At 39.8% G+C, this 19,921-nt stretch overlaps 1 protein-coding gene across 1 annotated transcript in view; it reads right to left on the minus strand.

Annotated features, from left to right (window-relative positions):
* Positions 1 to 19,921, minus strand: part of LOC144685951 (PDZ and LIM domain protein 4-like) — a 118,219-nt gene that overhangs the window by 53,951 nt on the left and 44,347 nt on the right. The window contains exon 3 of the mRNA XM_078551009.1: positions 1 to 73. This exon is cut by the window's left edge and continues 7 nt beyond it. Within this exon, the coding sequence (XP_078407135.1) occupies positions 1 to 73 (73 nt within the window). The remainder of the gene's footprint in view (positions 74 to 19,921) is intronic.

Below are 19,921 nucleotides of genomic sequence, written 5' to 3' on the forward strand. Positions count from 1 at the left end.
CTGCAAATCAACTTTGAAGGGATGAGAGTTTCCATCTTCAAAACCATTTGGGGACCAGGGCTTGTTTTCTGTCCTGTAATAAAGAAGCAGCAATCTTGAGTGATAATCTAGCTGTGATGTTTTAGTGTGATATTTTAAGTATAAAATCAGTAACTGTTCAACCAGGATTCCATGGTACCTTAAGCACCATTGGAATTGTCATTTCTGAAACTGGGGTCATTAAAACTCAGGCATATGGTATGGACGACTCCACTCATGTCCTGAAGTGAAATGTGTTCAACTTGTAGCGGAGACACAGATCTGCACTTGCACTTCACCACTAATTAGGTGATCTCTTTCAGAGGGACGACAAAAGAGAAATGTGTAGGAAGGCGTACATTAACAGGCATTCTTCAGAAGTTGTGTTGCTGCTAAATCTTGCCATAATGATTTCAGAGGAAAGAATGTATATTACATCAGACTACCAAAGGCTGTAGTCTCTCCTGTTCAAGTGTAAGCTTTTTCCAATACTATCAATATGGGTCATATTCAGTTACATTCATTCACTGGATAAACATTCAATCCACTTAGCTCTCTGTATAATCTTATAGTCATCTCCCACCTCTGCCTTCTAATTTTGTCCTCTGCTCTTCTGGTGATGCTAAGGGCTCATTTAGTAGATACCAGCAGTCTCACCTATGTGGCTACACTTTATCTCTGATCCTACACAGCAAATGCAAGCTATAATAAATCAAAAATAAAAGGGTACAAGAATTTTTGGGAGCAGGAAAACACCATTAAATTCAACAAGCCAGCCCTTTTTCATAATTAGGCATCATTATCAAACCCAATCCTATCCTTACAAGATTTCTAACATTGACAGTAGTCTGCAAGAGCAAGCTGCAGACTTATAATGTTATTTTTTAAAAGTCCATTATTTCATAAACTGAGATAATTCTAAACAAGTTTACATCCATACGTGCTAAAAAGTCACAGGCCAAGTGGAAAAATCTAGGTTCCACACAAGATCCAGCGGCTTGTTGTAGTCTGTTAATGTTAAGTTCCAAGACTAAACAATACATTTGAAAGGCCTAATTGACATAATATAAACTAATTTGACAACTAATGGAATTTGAAACAAATGCAAAATAAATTTGATATGCTGGCCCCAAACTAACTTGTGTTTTGGTATTGCAGTGACACAACTGCCACAACCCAAATTGCAGGCTGGCAAATTGAGGAAGCTGCGATTTCCACCAAAACTGACCTTCCCAAGTTCCCATTACTTACTTGTGCGTTCCTGAAATATGCTCACTGAAGGAGGAGGCACTCAGTACAACTGCTACAGCCCTCCACATAACATACGGGTCACTTTTTGTAGCTTCCTCCCACAAAGGCCTAGCATTTTTTCTGCCCTTTACATCTCATCCAGAAGGATTTGGAAGTTATCCAAATAGTCTATTTCTTTCCTGCCCACTTGCTCCTTATTTGGATATCTCCACCACATCCCGCAGAAGATGCAATAAAGATAGCAAGAATCACATGAGCTGCAGTCCAGGTTACTCCATCATTCAAGTGATTAAATCAACACTCTTAACTGCTGCCACAATTCATCAGCTATTCTTGGCTTTTTACAGGTTGCACTCTGCTCCAACTGTTCACCCACCCCCTTGCCATGCATTGCTCCAATTTTACATGGGATTTATACCACTATCACAATTGATTTTCTTTGAGCTCACTCCCAAATTATATCAAATTCAGTACTGGGGAGGTTAACAGGTGCCAGTCTTGCACAAATGGTTGTGAAATTTCAGGCCATTAAACGCTCAAATAAATTTTTGTACTTAATAGTACCAGTACACATGATTCAATGGTTTGGCAACAAGATTAGACATTTATTCATCTTAATAACAGATTACCAAATCCAAAGATTCCCCCACCCTCCCAATTGTTTAGTGGATTAGGTGTACCATATTTGTGTAATGAATCACAAGAGCATGAAATTTTGTTCAAACCTTATTCTTTGCTCCATTAGCTAGTCTCAGTCAAAAGTGGCAATCATGGAGCCACAATTAACCTGAGCTATACTCCCTATACCCAATTGTTATCAAGTGATCACTGATGAAAAATGCACACGTACATGAGAAGACAGGATTGGACACAGTATGAGAATGCAGCAGCAATCCATGAGCTATGATTATTCCTGGCTTGGATGGTTCTGATTTATCTAAAACCTCAGTACCCATTATAAATCACTGTGGTCACACTATGATTTATATAGAGTGCCATCCTTAATCGATACAGCTAGAACAACCCCAAGGTGGCAACTATAATATCCATGAAAATGAACTTACATGGAAAGAAAGGCATTTATTCAAAGGGTACCTAAAGATGCACCAAGAATATCTCAAAACCCATCTTTTGATTCTTTAGGGAATTTGACCGCAACCAAGGAAGGACAGAACTGATGGAAAAGCTAAATAACATAGATGCTGGAAATCTGAAATAGAAACAGAAAATGCTAGAATGTTCTGCAGGTTAGGCAGTGTCTATGGAGAGACAGGGAGAGAGAGAGAGGGGGAGGGAGGGAGAAAGAAAGAAATAAAATTAATGTTTCAGGATTACTGAAAATGTCAAACTGAAACATCAACTCTGTTTCTCCACTCCGAGATGCTGCCTAACCTGCAGAACATTCCAGCATTTTCTGTTTCTATTTCAGATTTCCAGCATGTTATTTTGCTTGACCTTCACAAACAGGGTGGGTATTAAATTGGTACAATTTTATTTTAAATGCTTTCATAGCCTGCAGGAAATATCCTTAAATCATAATAAGCTTTCAATCTGCTTATCTGGAGAACATTGTTAATTTTGAAAACATCTGACAGTATGTGGTGTATGTACTTACTGACAGGATAAAAAAACAAAATGGCTCAAGCAGCTCTATTGAAATAATCTTTAGAACCAGAAGTTTTAATGTAATTTATTTTGTAAGGTCACAAATGATTGTTCCTTCTATGAACACAGACCAAACTGGGATTAACTGAGTTTCAATGCAATGCTTTCAACTGAGGCAGTTCCTGGTGTAGAAGCTAATGAAGCCAGCATAAGACTCAGATTCTTAACTCACTCTGTAAAGGTGGGGTTTGGGCAATATAGAACATAACAATAGTTTTTTTTTTTATCTTGGGACAGTTAGTTAAGGTTGTGCTGGAGCAGAAACATAGCACCAGAGTCTATGGATGTGGCCTCCTGGCATCAACTTCTTACTCCCACCCACTGACCAGGTTGTAACTCTGGGTGGAACTCAAGAAACTTTAATTCAAATGAGACTCTGCCATTAAGATTCTCTTCTAACTAATTATACTCACTGAGCCTGTGGTTTGGCAAAGGTCTCCCATGAAACTACAAAATAGAAGTGTAAAACTGGCCTTGGCACCCAGCGTGAGTCACCATCTTCAAGGAAGTTCGGAAAAGGTGAGGGGAAAGTTTATGGAAAAAGAAAAGCTTGAATCAGGATTACCATTTTACAAAATCCCAATTTAACTTCCTATTCTATGCCCCACAATTTTTTCCAGCACAACAATGTGAAATCCAACAGACTAAAAATGGTTGAAATTTCAATGACAGTTTAAGATTTTGTAACTAGGTTAGTTGCTAGGTGTTACTACATTTAATACTGTCAGATAAAAACAGCACAACGTCCAATAATAAAATCCTGTGTGAAATTTTCACCTTTATGATGCTTTCTTATTCTTGTAATAAATTGTTAAATCTTCCATGACTGCATCAACATTGGGATAATTTTATGAATTCATGTTCTGGGCACAGAATTTTTCCTACTAATAATGCACAACATTAATTTGCCTGCTCAAATTCCTATCCATTTCAAATTAATGACCAAAATAACCATGATCCAGCATGCACCATGGTCCCTATAGGTACATTCCCTGCAGGAGAAACCCCATGTTGGAAGCACAAATATATAAAATTACCCCCAATATTTCATTGTTATTTCTGATAAATTTCTAATTAATTTCTGATTAAGAGAAATAGAAATAATTAGTTGGGAATGGAGGGAGAAAAGAGCGAAGTTATAAATTTATGAAAGATTTAATAGTGATTTCCAGATGGGATAAAGTACAACTCGAACATTAAACGAATGGCAACGTTTCAGGGGCTTGACAGGGTAGATGTAACCATTCTGATTCAAACACTGAATGAATCTATTTGGCCTGTTTTATTGGTGCCTACCCTCCACACCAGTAACTCAGCTGGTCCCACTCACCCGCCTTTTCTCCCATAGTCCTGGATGATTTTTCTTTTCAGAGTCAATATCATTTTGAAAGCCAGGGTCAAATCTGCCTCCGCCAAACAGTCCATTCCAGGTCCTAACCACTCGAGAAAAATCCTTTTTACACAGCATGTCCTATTTGGTTCTTGTTCCTTTCACCAATATGAACAGCTTCTCCCCATCTAATCTGTCCTGATTCCTCATGATTTTAAGCAATTCTATCAAATCTCCTCCCAGCCTCCTCTTAACCTTCTCTGCTGGCAGGAGGTTTCCCATGGTTGAGAAATCTAGAACTAGGAGGTCACATTTTCAGTATGAGGGACTGAGAAGAGGAGAAATATTTTCAATCAGCACGATTGTGGATCTATGGAATTCTCTAGAGCTGTGGATACTGAGTTGTCGAGTACATTCAAGACAAAAGATCGATACCTTTTGGATATTATGGGGATTAAGAGATATATGAGGATGGTGCAGGAAGGTGGCATGAGGGAAAAAGGTCAGCCATGATTACATTCAAATGATGGAGTCGGCACGAAGAGCTGAATGGCCTACTCCTGCTTCTATTTCTTTTTTGCAGTATTGACTCTGTAGTGTATGTGTCTTCCTAAAATAAAAGGTGACAGAAAATTTCAGAGTTTACTTTGATGTTAGGGATGTGAGCATGAATCACTGATAAATCAACAGATGCCTTTGAAGTTTGAGGGATAGTTAATACCTATTGGTGGAAGATTAACGTTTGTAGTATGTTAACATCAGAAGAGAGCGTATTGAACTTGCACATCACACAACATCTTGTCATACCCATGATTTACTGCAGTCAGCTATGCTGGGTATAGGGCAGAATCACCTGCATTCTTAATAAGCTACACCTCCTTGGTCAAAGGTCAAAAACAAGCAAGCAAGGTGATAACATACTTATTTGCTACATATTATAGTGTCAGTAAGAATGAAGTAAACCATGACTGAACATGATGCAACTATTTCTTAAAACCGAGTTAGCTTCCTGTGACAGTTCTTAAGTTTGGGGCAGTGCCAAATTCTTTGAAGTTTAAGTTACTCATGCTAAGCTGATGTTAACACTTTTTTCACAAATCTTGCACTTGTTTTTTTTTTAAAAGGGAACTCATTAAATTCTTGGGGCCTGATTTCAACTCTGTGCACGTGGGTGGGTGGGTTTTAAGTGAGTTGAAATCTTGCCCTTGTGGGCTAACTTTTGACTAAACAAAGTGGAGTCAGGCCCAGTTTGCTGGTGCTACTTATAAAATGCTTTGTGCTTCCTGGACAGTGGATGTTTTTGCCCACCATTTTTTTCTTCTTTTGTCACTGCTCCTTAGCTGTGGTCAGCAAACATCACCTAAATGTGTGGTAATCTGAGGTGCAATACACCTATAAGAGACTGTGAGCAGGTTGACCACGTAACCGCAAGACCCAATGGCTGTGTAGCGCAGGCTACCATGTAAACGTTAGTCTAGAGTAGGGTCTGGCTGGAGAAGCACACATCATGTTGATGCTCAGTTGTTTGTATAAATAAATAGTATGTACTTCATTTCATATTGGTCTCTGCACTGCCGTATATTGTAATCGACTTGCCTTCCGACAGATGAGCGTGCAACCAGTTCGTGAGCAAAGCGACCCATAGTTAAAATGTAACAAGAAGTATGTTTAAATTTGAGACTTCCCTGGGCTCTAGGCTGGGGCAATACACGTTGAGGCTCAGTGTATTAATGAACTGCCAATCATGCTATTAAGTAATACATATCAGGAAGGAGTCATTACCATTGCAGTTCATATATCCACCTGAGGATCATTCCTTTTCAAAGGTACAGGGTATTCCAGGGATAAATGTACTCAGTTCTTTGGTCCTTTCCTGTTGTCAAAAGATGCAAAGCACTTCATAAACACCAAATCTGAACGCTTCAGTCACCCCATCCTGTTCAGCTTCATTTTAATGTCCAAGGGGCCACATCTAATAGTTATTTCCACCTTTCATTGCCACTATGTATTCCTATTTGCCAGCTTCCTCCTCTTTATTAGCTACTCTCTTGAATGCAATGATATGTGCAATATGCAGTTTTTCTAAATATCAGCAGCAATCCTCCGTCCCTTGTCCAAGAAGCCATTATTTATATGCGAGCCAATGTCAGCAGGCTAACCAACTGGAAAGAAGCAGTGGGCTTGCCTATTTGTACTTCCCAGCAATGGGCACTGAATAACAAACAGGGAGAACCCACAATGTTCTTTCCTTTCCTTAGCTAAGGACTAGGAGGCTAATTGCAGTGTCTCAACTGCTGACCGCAACCAGCACAAAAGATTGAACTAGTTACCTTCCTAATTTGTATTACTTAATAGCTTGATTGGCAGGTCATTAATACACTGAGCCTCAACAATATTTTCCCAGCTCAGGGACCAAGGAAGTCTCAAATTCAAATGTTCTTTCAGTGAATTTTGCTGAGCACAGCCAGACAGCAGCAACAAAAGGAGAAAAGAAAAATTGGGGAGCAAAAAAAATAACCAAGGGGGAAAAGAAAAGGGAGAGTCCTAAACACCAGTTTCTCCACTGAGCAAGAACCCAACAGGAAAGCTAAACATTTTTCTCACGTTTGTAGCAGAACAATTAAGATGCATTCATTCAATTGCCTTCCCCATAAAATAGATTCTTTAAGTGTCACTTGGTAAGTAAAGCATATCAGCTATTCATGTTACCTTCAAAAAACCATAAGTGTTTATGATGTGACCCACCCTTATTTTATGAAGTGTTTAACCACTTTATTTGCCTACAAGGAATGGTACACTGCTTTCTTCAACAGTGCATTCACTGCTTTGTTCCATGAACATGATCAAAGAGCATAAAATCCAATGCCAGTTTCCACTGCACAAGTAATCATGATGCTGGCCAGTTATCTTGATGACAATAACAATTTTGTAGAAATTCCTATTTTATTATATTACCTCAGTGCAGTACCACAGTCTTTAAGGTGAGATGTTAAACCAAGGTAGTTTAGGTGGCAGAAGGCATGCTCCAACTGGCCTCTAATCCCTGGGTTAGAGAAAGGGAAGAAAATGACCAGGCCTCCTGATCCTAATCCCTCCGTGATAACTCCTGTTGGAGATGGAAATGAGATTGAGTTTCATTGCAATGTGTCATGCAGCTGACTAGTCTGTCACTTTATTGTCCAGGTTCATGAATTAATAACTGCATGAGGGGTGGACAACTGACACTCATGGAGCCATACCTCAGCAGGAGCAAACACTCAATAAAGGGGAGCTGGAGCCTGAGGAAGGGGATGGAAACAGAAAATTAATAAAGTGTGCCACAGTTTACAATGCCGTCTCAAAATGAAAATAACTTTTTCAAACCAATAATCTGAAAGAAACAAAATCCTGTCACTTCTGTCCATTTTATCTTCCTTTTCTGCAATACAATCACCTCACCCATGACATCCTGATGCACGTATTATGACCACAAATTAATACAACTGAATCTCAATTATTTCGCCAGGAAATTCTACTCTACCACTGAAAACTTACAAATGGATTATAAGTCTAAATAGAAAAAAAAAATCACATGAAAAAAATCAAATGGGCAAAGGTAGCCAAAATTAAGAATTTATAAAATGTTTTCAGGATAGTTTCTTAGAACAGCAAGCACATTCTGGCACCAACCAGACAGCAGACTCTACTAGACCTGGTATTGTGCAATGAGATAGGATTAATTAATGACCTTAGTGAAACTCTTTCGAGTTACCAACAGTCACAGATTGCAACTCTTTCGAGTACAATCACAGTTCTTGGTTTCCGGGATTGGGACATGAACCCACAACCCTCTGATTCAAAGGCGAGGGTGCTATGAACTGAGCCACAGCTGACACCTCTATGATCTTAGTGAAGGTGCCCCTAGGTAGCAGCGATCATAATGTGATTGAACTTTACATTCATTTTGAGGGAAGAGTGGGTCTAAGACTGATATTTTAAACTTAACTAAGGGCAATTATGAAGGCATGAAAGCAGAGATAGCTAACTGAATGGAAATGTTAGGTCAAGAGATAAGTCGATAGACATGCAGTAGCAGCCATTTAAGGGGATATTTTAGAATACACAGAATAGATACATTCCAACAAGAAAGAAAAATTTGAAGGGGAGGACCCACCATCCATAGTTAACTAAAAAAGTTACGCTAGTATCAAACTTAACAAAAAAACAATTGCACAAAGATGGGTGGCAGGTCAAAAGATTGCACAGAATATAAAAAACAAAGAATGACTAAAAGATTAAATAAGGAGGGGAAAAGTAGAGTATATTTCTAGCTAGCTTTCTCTTGTAAAGACATAAAGTAAGAGTTTCTATAGCTATTTGAAAAAGAAAAGAGTCAACAAAGTGAGCGTTGGTCCTATGGAAAAAGTGAGACTGGGCAATTAATAATGGAAAATAAGGAAGGTGGCAGATGAACTGAATAGGTATTCTGCATCAATGCTCACAACAGAGGATACAAGTAACATCTGCCCAAAGATGGGTAGGAAACAGAGTTGTGAAGAGGACATAAGGAGGAAACAAAGGGATAAAGATAGGTTAAATGAGTGGGCAAAGATCTGGTAAATGGAGCATAATGTGGGAAAATGTGAAATTGTCCATTTTGGCAAGAAAAATTAAAAAAAAATTCTCTAAATGTTGAGGTTTCAGAGCTTCAAGATACAGAGGGATCTGGGTGTTCTAGTGCAGGAATTGCAAAAGCTTAGTATGCAGGTAGAGCAAGCAATTAAGAAAGCTAATAGAATGTTATAATTTATTGCAAGGGGAATTGATTACAAAGGTAGGGAGGTTATGCTTCAGTTATACAGGGCATTAGAGAGACCAAATCTGGAGTACTGTTAAGTATTGGTCTCCTTATTTAAGGAAGGATGTAAATGTATTGGAAGCAGTTCAGGGAAGGTTCACTAAAGTAATATCTGGATTGGGCAGGTTGTCTTATGAGGAAAGGTTGGACAGGCTAGGCTTGTATCTGCTGGATTTTAGAAGAGTAAGGGCAACTTGACTGAAACATAAGACCCTAAGGGGTCTTGACAGGGTTGATGTGGAGAGGATGTTTTCTCTTGTAAGGGAATCAAGTACTAGAGGCCACTGTTGGGAGCCCATTTAAGACAGAGACAAGAATTATTTTCTTAGAGGGTCATGACTCCTTGGGACGCTCTTCCTCAAAAGGCAGTGAATATTTTTAAGGCAGAGCTAGATAGATTCTTGATAAGCAAGGGGATGAAAGGTAATCGGGGCGGGGGGGTGAGAGTATAGGCAGGAATTTGGAGTTGAGGTTGCAATCAGATCAGCCATGATCTTATTGAATGGCAGAGCAGGCTTGAGGGACTCAGTGGCCTACTCCTGGCTCCTAACTCATATGTTCGTATGTAACTCTGCTTTTTAAAAATAACTTGTTCTGCCTGCATAAAAATTTAAGCTAACGCTACTTGTTACTGCATTGAAAAAAAAGGTAAACTTAATGCACTGAACTGAACAACAGAAATTATGATCCACAGAACATATTATAGGCCTGGTTAGTACCTGGCTCAACAATTGCTTTGGACCCGATTTAGGTGCACGCATAACTGAGCCCTGCAGAATTAACCCAGAGTTTGCTGCATCAGTGGAAGAGTATATTGTTATGTTGCACACTTTCCTCATGCTGCTGTAAAACTGGACCTTATTCATCATTTTGAGGGGAGGAGGCTACTCAGGCTTGTCCCTTTTCCCTGGCACCTGTCCCATCAGTCTCTTGAGGAAAGGGAAATTCTGTTGGAACTAAAAATGTAATTCTATGAAGTATACAAGCTCCACCAGTGTGGCCTGCATGATTCTCTGTGGGAGTTATCACCTCTTACCTAACTGTATATACTGGCCACCACTCTAATGCCAACTCCCAGTGTGGAGTGGAAGTGGGAACTCCCAACTAAGATTCCCCATTCCTCATAGAACCATAGAAAAGTTACAGTGCAGAAAGAGGCTATTCAGCCCATTGTGTCTGCGCTGGCCAAAAAGAGAAAAAAAAACTAGTCGCTCATTTTAATCCCACTTTCCAGCACCTGGTCCATAGCCTTGCAGAATTTAGCACTACAGATGCAGATCCAGGTACCTTTTAAATGAGTTGAGCACTTCAGCCTCAACCACCAACTTAGTCAGTGAATTCCAGACACCCACCGCCCTCTGGGTGAAAAAGTTTTTCCTCATGTCCCCTATAATCATTTTACCGATCACCTTAAATCTATGCCTCCTGGTAATTGACCCCTCAGCTAAGGGAAACAAGTCTCTCCTGTCTACCCTATCTAGTCCCCTCAAAATTTTGAACACCTCAATTAGGTCTTAACCTAACCCTTAAACCCCTCCGTTCTAAAGAAAACAACCCTAGCCTATCCAATCTCTCCTCATAGCCCTGGTAACATCAAATCTCCTCTGCACTCTCTCCTGAGCAAATATGTCCTTATAAGTGCCAGACAGAAGTCAAACTGGATTTCCAGGAAATGACACTGTGTACCAAATCCTTGTGGATTCTGCATGTCTCAAGGGATTCATCACCTCTGCCCCATTTTTTAAACAGTTAATTGCAGATCAGCAGATCATACAGAAAGAACATGGAAATTCTATACTTGGACCGAGAGATGCATTTGTCTGGAATTAAACTCTTAATCTAAACATATCTAAACCAAACAGTGTGGTCCAAACCCTTCCAATTTTCTCCCGCTATGCAGAATTCCCAAAGCGCTTCCTTGTGTGTAAATTTGACAGAAACAAAACATGCATTGCTATCAGATATTTTCAAACCGCGGTCAACAATTTCACAAAGAGACAGACTACTTTTAAACATCTAATTACAATGCGCTAGTTAACATAAAACTGCTGTTTTTGTTTAACTGGAATAGAGGATGGTGGATTAAGATTGCCTGCAACACAGATTTTCTGATTTAATTTAAAAATAAAATTTCTTGGCAAACTAGTTAACTAAGTAGCAGGATTCAGCAGTGATTTGAAAAACAAATTCAGTATTAAGCATGCTGACTGAATAATTTTGTCAAATGAAATGACACTTTTCCAAAACATTGCTTTTTTTGGGGAGGGTGCATTTATTATAGCAATAAAAGAATCAGTGAACACAAGTGTGTCTAAATGAACCATTCACCTCCGTTGAACCTTATAGCACAGGAGGAGGTCGTTCATTCTTCTTTTGAAAGAGCTATCCAATTAGTTTCACCCCTCTGCTCTTTCCCCAGAAGCTACCAAACTACAACAAGTACATTAGAGCAACAGTCATGAAGTATTACCCTCCACGTGTGACTGGAACATCTAGGCATCATACTCCAGTTAGAAGTGATGATGTCTAAATCCTATCTGCATTTGGTAAATACCAGAAAACCTGCAAACCATTCCTGGTGCCAAACAGGCTCCTTCCACAAAAGCCTCAAACCACCTGTGAAGAAAGTCAAAAGGAGGCCGCTAAATAGCAAAACCTCCCCAAGCGCTCTGAAGCACGTCAACCGTTATATCAGGCCCCTTGACAACCCTTCCTGTTGTATAATCTGTGAATATCTGTAAAGAGCTAGGAACTAATTTGTTAAGAACTACTACAATTGTTGTGTGCAAGTGTTCCGGAGGCCACTTTCCACAGCAGCAACAGAGTCTCATTTGAGAGGCGTAACAGAGCCAGTTCAAACCATTCCTCCTTTTGTACAAGGCAACATGGCAAATGTTAAACATAAAAAAGCTCTCATCTTTCCAAGCTTAAAAAGTGTGATTATTACCAACATCAGAGATCCAAAAGACAACAAGAACACAAAGCATGGTAGCAGTGAGAGGGAGTAAGCCTAAAACATTTCAAATTAATTTAGCGCTGATTTGGAAAATTGGCCCACATTACTGCCAAACAAAGAAACCTTAGTGAGTCATGCAAAAATGAAAAACGAAATGTCGACTGGCACAGCAATGAATGCACAGCTACAGCCCATAATGAATTGAGAAGCTGATGATGTCATAGATAGATTTGCGAGGTTTAAAAGTACTGATTGACATTCAGTCATTTCCTAAAAGGCACCAGCAATGGAGAGGGTCAGCTATATCTTTTCATGAGCCGGAGATATAGGATTAAATTTATTTGACAGCTGAGACCTTACAGAAGAGGATAGCAAAAAAAAATCCAGAAACATTTTAGAAAGATTTAAGGAAATAGATAGATTTCTAGACACTAAAAGGTATCAAGGGGTATGGGGAGAGAGCAGGAGTATGGCATTGAAATAAAGGATCAGCCATAATCATATTGAATGGTGGAGCAGGCTCAAAGGGCTGAATGACCTACTCCTGCTTCTATTTTCTATGTGAATCTTCTGGCCTTCTTTAAATCCTCACAAACTCAGGTCTCCTCAATCTGAGTGAGAGCTCCCACCAAGCATTTTGCATGGTGACCAGAAGCAGCATTTTCTGTGCTTTAGTGCAGGACTGCCTGTCTCTGTCTTCCTGTTCTTTCTCTTTTACACACACAGGTTCTTGCAAAAAGACTTGTGTCTGAGTTTCAGTGATGCAACTAGAAAAATGGCAGCCTGATATTGCAATGGCTTTCTATTGACTTCCCCTCCCAAAGTCCATTGCATGGCAACATGAACCATGTTCAGGTAGAAATGCTAATCAGCTATCTCGTAGACACCAAACTCCATTCCATTTTGGAATTAAACAGACAGTTTAAAGTATAAACATTTATAAAGCCTGACATTTCTAATATCTCTGAGAGACTTGGAGACTCTGTCTACAGTCAGCACAGCTGCTCTTACCATTCTCTACAGATGTGAACATCAAGCAACTTCTTCCCAGTAAGTCAACCTGCCCTCCTCCCCATCTTGCCCCCATAGCAATTGTGCCACCCAGGCTTATTGTAATGCAGAATTGGGAGCAGATCACATGACCCCCCAGCACTACTACAATTTCCCTTAATTTAAAAAGAGACAGTGCCAAAACATAACAAATGCACAAATAGAAGTAATTGGAAAAGGAAAAGACATTGTTTCATTGGGAAATCACTTGGGTGTTTACCTGTCAAATTCATTGTAAATATTTATGTATCATAACTAGACAATGGACACTTTGAAATAAAATTTCTCCCTATTATTGCTTCTTGCCTACCAAGTAAACATCAATGTTGAGGTCAATGATATGACAGGAGTAGATGAGAATTTGATGTCAGTGAAAATGGAACAATTATTCAAATGGAATGCTTTGTATTGTGGGAGGGGTCAGTGGATTCTGTATTGGTGAGCTACATGCCTGCAGTCCCCAGTTAGCTGACTCATGCCTGTATGAGGCTGGCCTGGACATCTCTGACAGCTAGGTATGCAGCTGTAGGGATCCTGGCCACATTAGGTTCCTCCTCAGAGGAAGAGGAGGAGAATGCAGCACTGCCAACACATTCCTCCTCCACCTAGTTCTCTCTGCTGTGCCATATTGTGCAAGGCACAGCACACCACAAATCATTCAAGACAACCTTGCTGTTTCATAGTGAAGCACACCCCAGATCCACCCAGGCACCTGAATTACATTTTCAGCAGCTCAATGGCTCACGCAACAAACAGAGTTGTACAAGAAAAGTCTCTTGAGAACCTTTGTTGTGAATCAGTGGTTGGGCTCCTCACAGACATCATCAGCCAGGTCCTTGGAGACTGCAAGAAACCATCCTGTGTGTCTGCTTGGAGCTTGGAAGATCTGTGGGAGACTTGACTGCTGCAGAGTGAAGGTATCACGTCAGCTTTCTGGAGATCTTGGGCAGACATACATCATGAACTTCCGGTGGTTGCAGACCAGCTGCACATCACCAAAAAGAAATCCCTTTTGATTGATGAATACTGCTGGTTGGTCTGAGGACACCTTGATTATCACATGGGTGCACGGATGGTTCCCTGGACCTGTAGGAATCCAGGTCCTGTAGCAAAGAACCCTCTCCTTCTGACTGACCTCATCAGTTGCAAAGTGGACACAATTGGTGGCCCTGGCAATGGTCACCTAGGAGACTTGTGGGCAGCAGGTTTTAAAACCTTGCTGATGTCATCAGCAGATTCCCAGAAGGAGCCAGAGATAAAATTCAAGGATGTGGTGACCTTGACCATCACAGGTAATGTATGCCCACCTGGAAGCAAATTTTCTTCCAGGAGGAGGCAGACAACAGCAATGACCTGTTGAGAAAGTCTGAGTCACCTGAGATATTGTTACTTAGTCATATCCAGAAAGCCGGTCCTCTTTCAGGTATACCCTGACAGGTACCAGAAGTTCTTTAAATCCATCAAGAAATAATTATGGGTTTCAAGTTGTGGATGTGATGGGGATCTGGAATACAGTCTACACTTCACCTGTAGATTCACCTAACAAGTCACAGACAAAGTGCAGTTAAATTCTTCCAAAGAGGAATATATGCCTCTATGTTAGGCAAATAATTTAACTAAATATTAACAAATTGTAAATCAGTGGGAGGAGCCGGGTATTTACAATGAAACAACTGGCAGTCCAAATAATGTTCTCTTAGCAAGAATTAGTCTGACTGACATCAAAATGTGACCAGTTAGATCACTTCCATGCAAGTCGTGAGCAATGGCTGACACCAGGTCAGCTACATTAAACAGGGCTCCATACTAGCATACAAATTTTACAACCACACTGCCTGTGGGCAACACCATGTGAGGTCAGCTTTCTTTTTAAATTATATTTATCATATTAGGGAAAGCATTCTCTGAAATAGATAAAGGGCTCAAAATATAGATGTTTCTTTAAAAAATTCCAAAGAAAGTAAAATGTTTCCTTGAAGGGCACACAGATCAATTTCCTTTGGCAAATCATTGTTACTGAAAATGGGAGAGGCAAAAAAAAAAAGAGGAACAGCAGCAACTAAATTGACTTGCCCAGCTGGTTGTCCTTCTACAATACAGCCATTTGGAATTATTAACTATATGGCCAAAATACAGACCCACAACTTAATCAATTCTTCCAACTGCTTCTCAACTTCCATCCAACAGAAAATTCAACTCATATTTTTGCTGCCTGTACCCTAAACCATTCTTCCACCCTCTGGTCATAGAAACCCATTAGCTCGCTCTCTTCCAATGCACCAATTTCAAAATGGTTTTTGACTACAGACCTCTGCCATTTCCCTAATCCATTTTACCAATCTCCTACATCCGACATGTGCCTTCAACTTTGGTTTCTGTGCATTCCCCTCCCCCTGTGACGTTTAAGCATTCAGCCACTTCAGCTAAACTCTGAAAACTGCTCACTAAAAATCCTCACTAAATCCCTTAAACTCACCGCTGCTTTCCTGGATTAAAAAAAAGTTTCCAAATAAGCTACAGTTCTGAATGTGCCTTCAGTTACCCAAGTTGTTCTGTCATTGCTGTGTCTCTACTCTCCATGTGAAAGCATCCAAACCACTTCATTATGTTTAAGGGGCAATAAAAAAAATGCATATTCTTCTAGAATCCAATAGAAAACTTTGGCATTTTTGCCAATTGTTGAAAGTTGAAGGCGGATAAACTAGGCAGAATAAAATGTTTATTATTCATTTTAATATTGGGTTAGGAATTCCAGTGCTTACACTATGTAAGCATGTAGAAAAAGGAAACAAAACCAAAAACTGCTTTTGCAGGCTGGGAGTCCTTACCATTGAGCATTGAAATGATATGGCCCAGAACTTCTGATCTCTGGGGCATGGAAGGGGTGTCGTACCCAGGAGGTACTCCAGAAGAGGAAGTCCCCATGCAAGAGCTGCAAAGTAATTGCTCAGGAAGTTCAAACTTCCTTTGGGCAATCGCCCTGCACTGGAACCATCCGAAACTCTGATTTAAATCGGAGACTTTGGATGGTTCTGGCTCTCTTAGCAGAATAGTAACCCAGGAAGTTAGAGGAATTAAATGCACTTCTAACTCCTGGGTAACTATAGTACTGAACTCCCAACCCCTCAGCTAGCCCGTTTCCCAACCACCACTATCCCTCCAACCACCTGCCCAACCTGGTTTATGGCAGCCCTAAAAAGTGGATGCGGCTTCACTTCCCCCACTGCTGCTACACTGCATCGAAGGCCTCGGGAACCCACTGCGCTTTTCTCACCATGCCCGAGTCAGAAGGTTGGGCAAGAAATATGCAATTCCCGACTAAGGTAAGTAAAATTGAGCGGAGTGGCATTCCGACTGTGATCGTCACTCCTTGGAAGTTCTGGCCCTATTCAGTGTCGCACACAAGACCTGAAGCAGATCCAGAAAGGCCTTGTGCTCGATGCAGTTTTTTTTTTAGACCTTATTCCTCAGTTTTTTTCACTATCCAATCCATACTTCAAACTGAATTTAACAGGCAGGAGCAGGAGGAACCCTAACTAATTATCTCCTCCTTGATATTTTGTAGTGTTCACAGGCCAAGTGCACTGGCCCTACCACTGCATTGACTAAAATGAGTTAATTCAGTGTAAACAGGGAATTAAATATAGGATTTGCCATGGATACAGGTTTCAGCTAAACAATGGATAAACCTTGAGCCAGCCACTGTGAAGGAAACTATTAATCCACCCAGCTAGATTGTTAAGAGTCATGGAATCAAAACAACACAGGAGGCCATTCCACCCATCTACTATAACAAGTGGAGAGAGTGCGAGAGAATGCCAGAGGGCGAGTGAGTGAGTGAGTGAGTGAGAGTGAGAGAAAAAGACTGCTTTTGTGTTAACACCAAGCAGGGTGCTAGTTCTTTGTTCAATGAGAAAGGACTTTGAAATTTAAGGAACAAGTTGTCCTTGTTGGTGTAAGTCAATTTGGGGATACTAAGAAAACCAAGTGCAATGATTTTTGAAAGATATTGTAAGACCCGACCTGGTGTTGCAGGGAGAAGGGAGCCTACTGGAAAGCTCAGAGGAACTTTATGCCACATTTCAGGCAGATATGCAGCCTTAAAGATAAAGTAAAAACTCATCATAAATCTTACTTCAATTTTGTTAGTTAGTTAGTTAACGCGAAAGCACCTTTTCCTTAGTTTGGTGTATCAGTTGCCAATTAAGTAATGTTTAGTCTATGTTGATTTTAGTTAGTTTGTTACAGCAAAGTATTAAAACTTGAAATCTTGTTCTTTGGTTATTTCAGTCAGTCGCTGGGAAATACATCTGTCTTTATGGGGATCATAACAATAGACCAAAAAAACCCCACCCTAAATGCTGAAACAAAATTACCTCAGGAACTCCCTACAACTACTGACAGGTTACATTCCATTCCAAGCCACACCAGACAGCAAAGTACTTTCTTGGTTTTGTTTATGAAAATCGCTATTTATATGAAATTGGAGAGTACACCCAGCCATTAACTGCAGCAAAATATAACCTCCAATGGTTTAAGCTTTCTGTGGATTGCAAAGCATTTTGTCTATAGAATGCATTGCTGTCTTTCAGTGAATTCTAAACTAGTGAGAAAACTAGAATTACAGTGCTTGTGGGTCAGGGTAGCCATTTATTCTTTGTTGCAGAGCCACAATTACTAAACGTGCAGACATACCTGCTTTTAAACGAAAATTACTAATGTCTAAACAAACTTTAGAAGAATGTGCTGAGCACAGGAGTTGACTAAGTGAAAATGTTAACGTATGCTCTATAGAATAGGATTGTGCAATTGTACATCTTTAAAGGGGAGGCAGTAGCACAGTGGTATTGTCACTAGACTAGTATTCCAGAGACCCAGGGTAATGCTCTGGGGACTAAGTTTCAAATCCCACCATGGCAGATGGTGAAATTTGAATTCAATAAAACTTTGAATTAAAAGTCTGATGATGACGACCATGAAACCATTGCCAATTGTCGCAAACACCTGTCCTGTTCACTAGTTTCATCATCTGGTCCCCTTTAGGGAAGGAAATCTGTCATCCTTACCTGCTCTGACTTACACGTGACTCCCGACCTACAGCAATGTGGTTGACTCTTAATTAGGGATGGGCAATAAATGCTGGCATAGGCAGTGACACCCACATCCCATGAACGAATATAAAAAAAAACTACAAGTGTCAATGATTCAGTTTGGATCTACTGAACAAGACCTAAACAACATACTTACCAAATGGATTCCATACTTGGTTGAATGATCACTATGGCAACGGAGACTTGAATTGCATTTCTGGACTCTGAGGGGTTGAGTTATGGGCAGACAATAGTTGGCATTGCATTTTTGACAAAATTAATTCCAGATAAAAGTGGATTCTATAGGCCAAACCCCCTCATTGGCTGCTATTGCAAAATGTTTCATTTTTAAAAAAGATGAAGAATTAATATAACTGGGAGCAGCCTAGTAAAGCAAATGTGGCTCAGGAATTTAACCCCAGTGGTTGAAGGGGGCATAAAAGACTTCCAGAAATCATACTGGAGCATCAACAGGAAAGCCAGATTCCAATGGATCAAACCTCTTCCCATTTAATCCGCTACTGAATTCCAGATCTAATCATCATGCAACAGAAAATCCTTGAGCATTTTATGGAATTAGTCAATGGACTGCTGAATTTTATCCATAAACACAGTCAAAATGGAATTTTCTATGCTTTAGGATAGACTAGATTGATGAAAGAGTTATATAAATGGGCTGTGGTTTAAATACATGCAAGTTTGCTGTCTTTAAATCAGCAGTTTATACACGCCTAGATCCAAACTAGTTTCCTACTAAACTAACTGATAAACTTTCGGGTGTAAGTTCAGTCTTAACATCTTTACAGTTCTTGTGGGCAAAACTAATACTTGCAGAATTCTTCCAGGAGTATTATGGCAAATCTCACGGTAGGATTTAAACTATTTAAATTTTCAATCTTTGGGAATGAAGACATATTTTTTAATGATCCATAAAATTAAGTCAACTGAGAATTTTACTAAGTACTGAACCAAGATATGCCAATCAACTAGAATTAAAAACTTAAGTGAGCATTATTTTCAACAGCATGGCTCTATTGTAACATTTGACTGCACCCACCATTAGTACATCTTAGTGCCATTATCTTTTCTTTTCACATACTGCTGTAAAGCCATGAGGCATTGTTATCTGGTTAGCAATTGTTATTATGATGGTTGATCTCCTGAACTCATTTAATACAAGTTGGCCTTTTCTTTCACACAAATCATGCAACATTAATTGGTTGGGAGGTACAAGACTGGGTAGGAATAAAAGGAACATTCTGCGATTGGCAGGATGTGACAACTGGTGTTCTCTATGGATCTACATCGTGACCTCAACTTTTCAATAAACTATAGATAGATCAAGAGAGAGAGTTGCATATCCAAGTTTGCAGATGACACTAAGTTAGGAGGCACAGTAAATTCTGTGGGTAGCAAAGGAAATTACAAAAAGGGACATAGACATATGAATGGGAAAAACTATGGCAGATTGGACTCAATGTGGGAAACAGCACATTCACTTTGGATCAGAGAAAGGCAAAAATTGGACTATTTTCTTAATAAATGGAGAAAAAGTAATTTAGTTGTCCACATACACAAGTTGCAAAAAGCTAGTGCACCGGGTTGGAAACAATCATACAAAGTTATTGGAATGTTGGCCTTTGAATTGCACCATCGCCCCAAGATAAAAAGTGGTGATGTTTCTGTTGTACATAGCTTTAGTCAGATCACATCTACAACACCGT

The sequence above is a fragment of the Cetorhinus maximus genome, chromosome 10 (genome assembly GCF_964194155.1).
Source record: "Cetorhinus maximus chromosome 10, sCetMax3.hap1.1, whole genome shotgun sequence".
Lineage (NCBI taxonomy): Eukaryota > Metazoa > Chordata > Chondrichthyes > Lamniformes > Cetorhinidae > Cetorhinus > Cetorhinus maximus.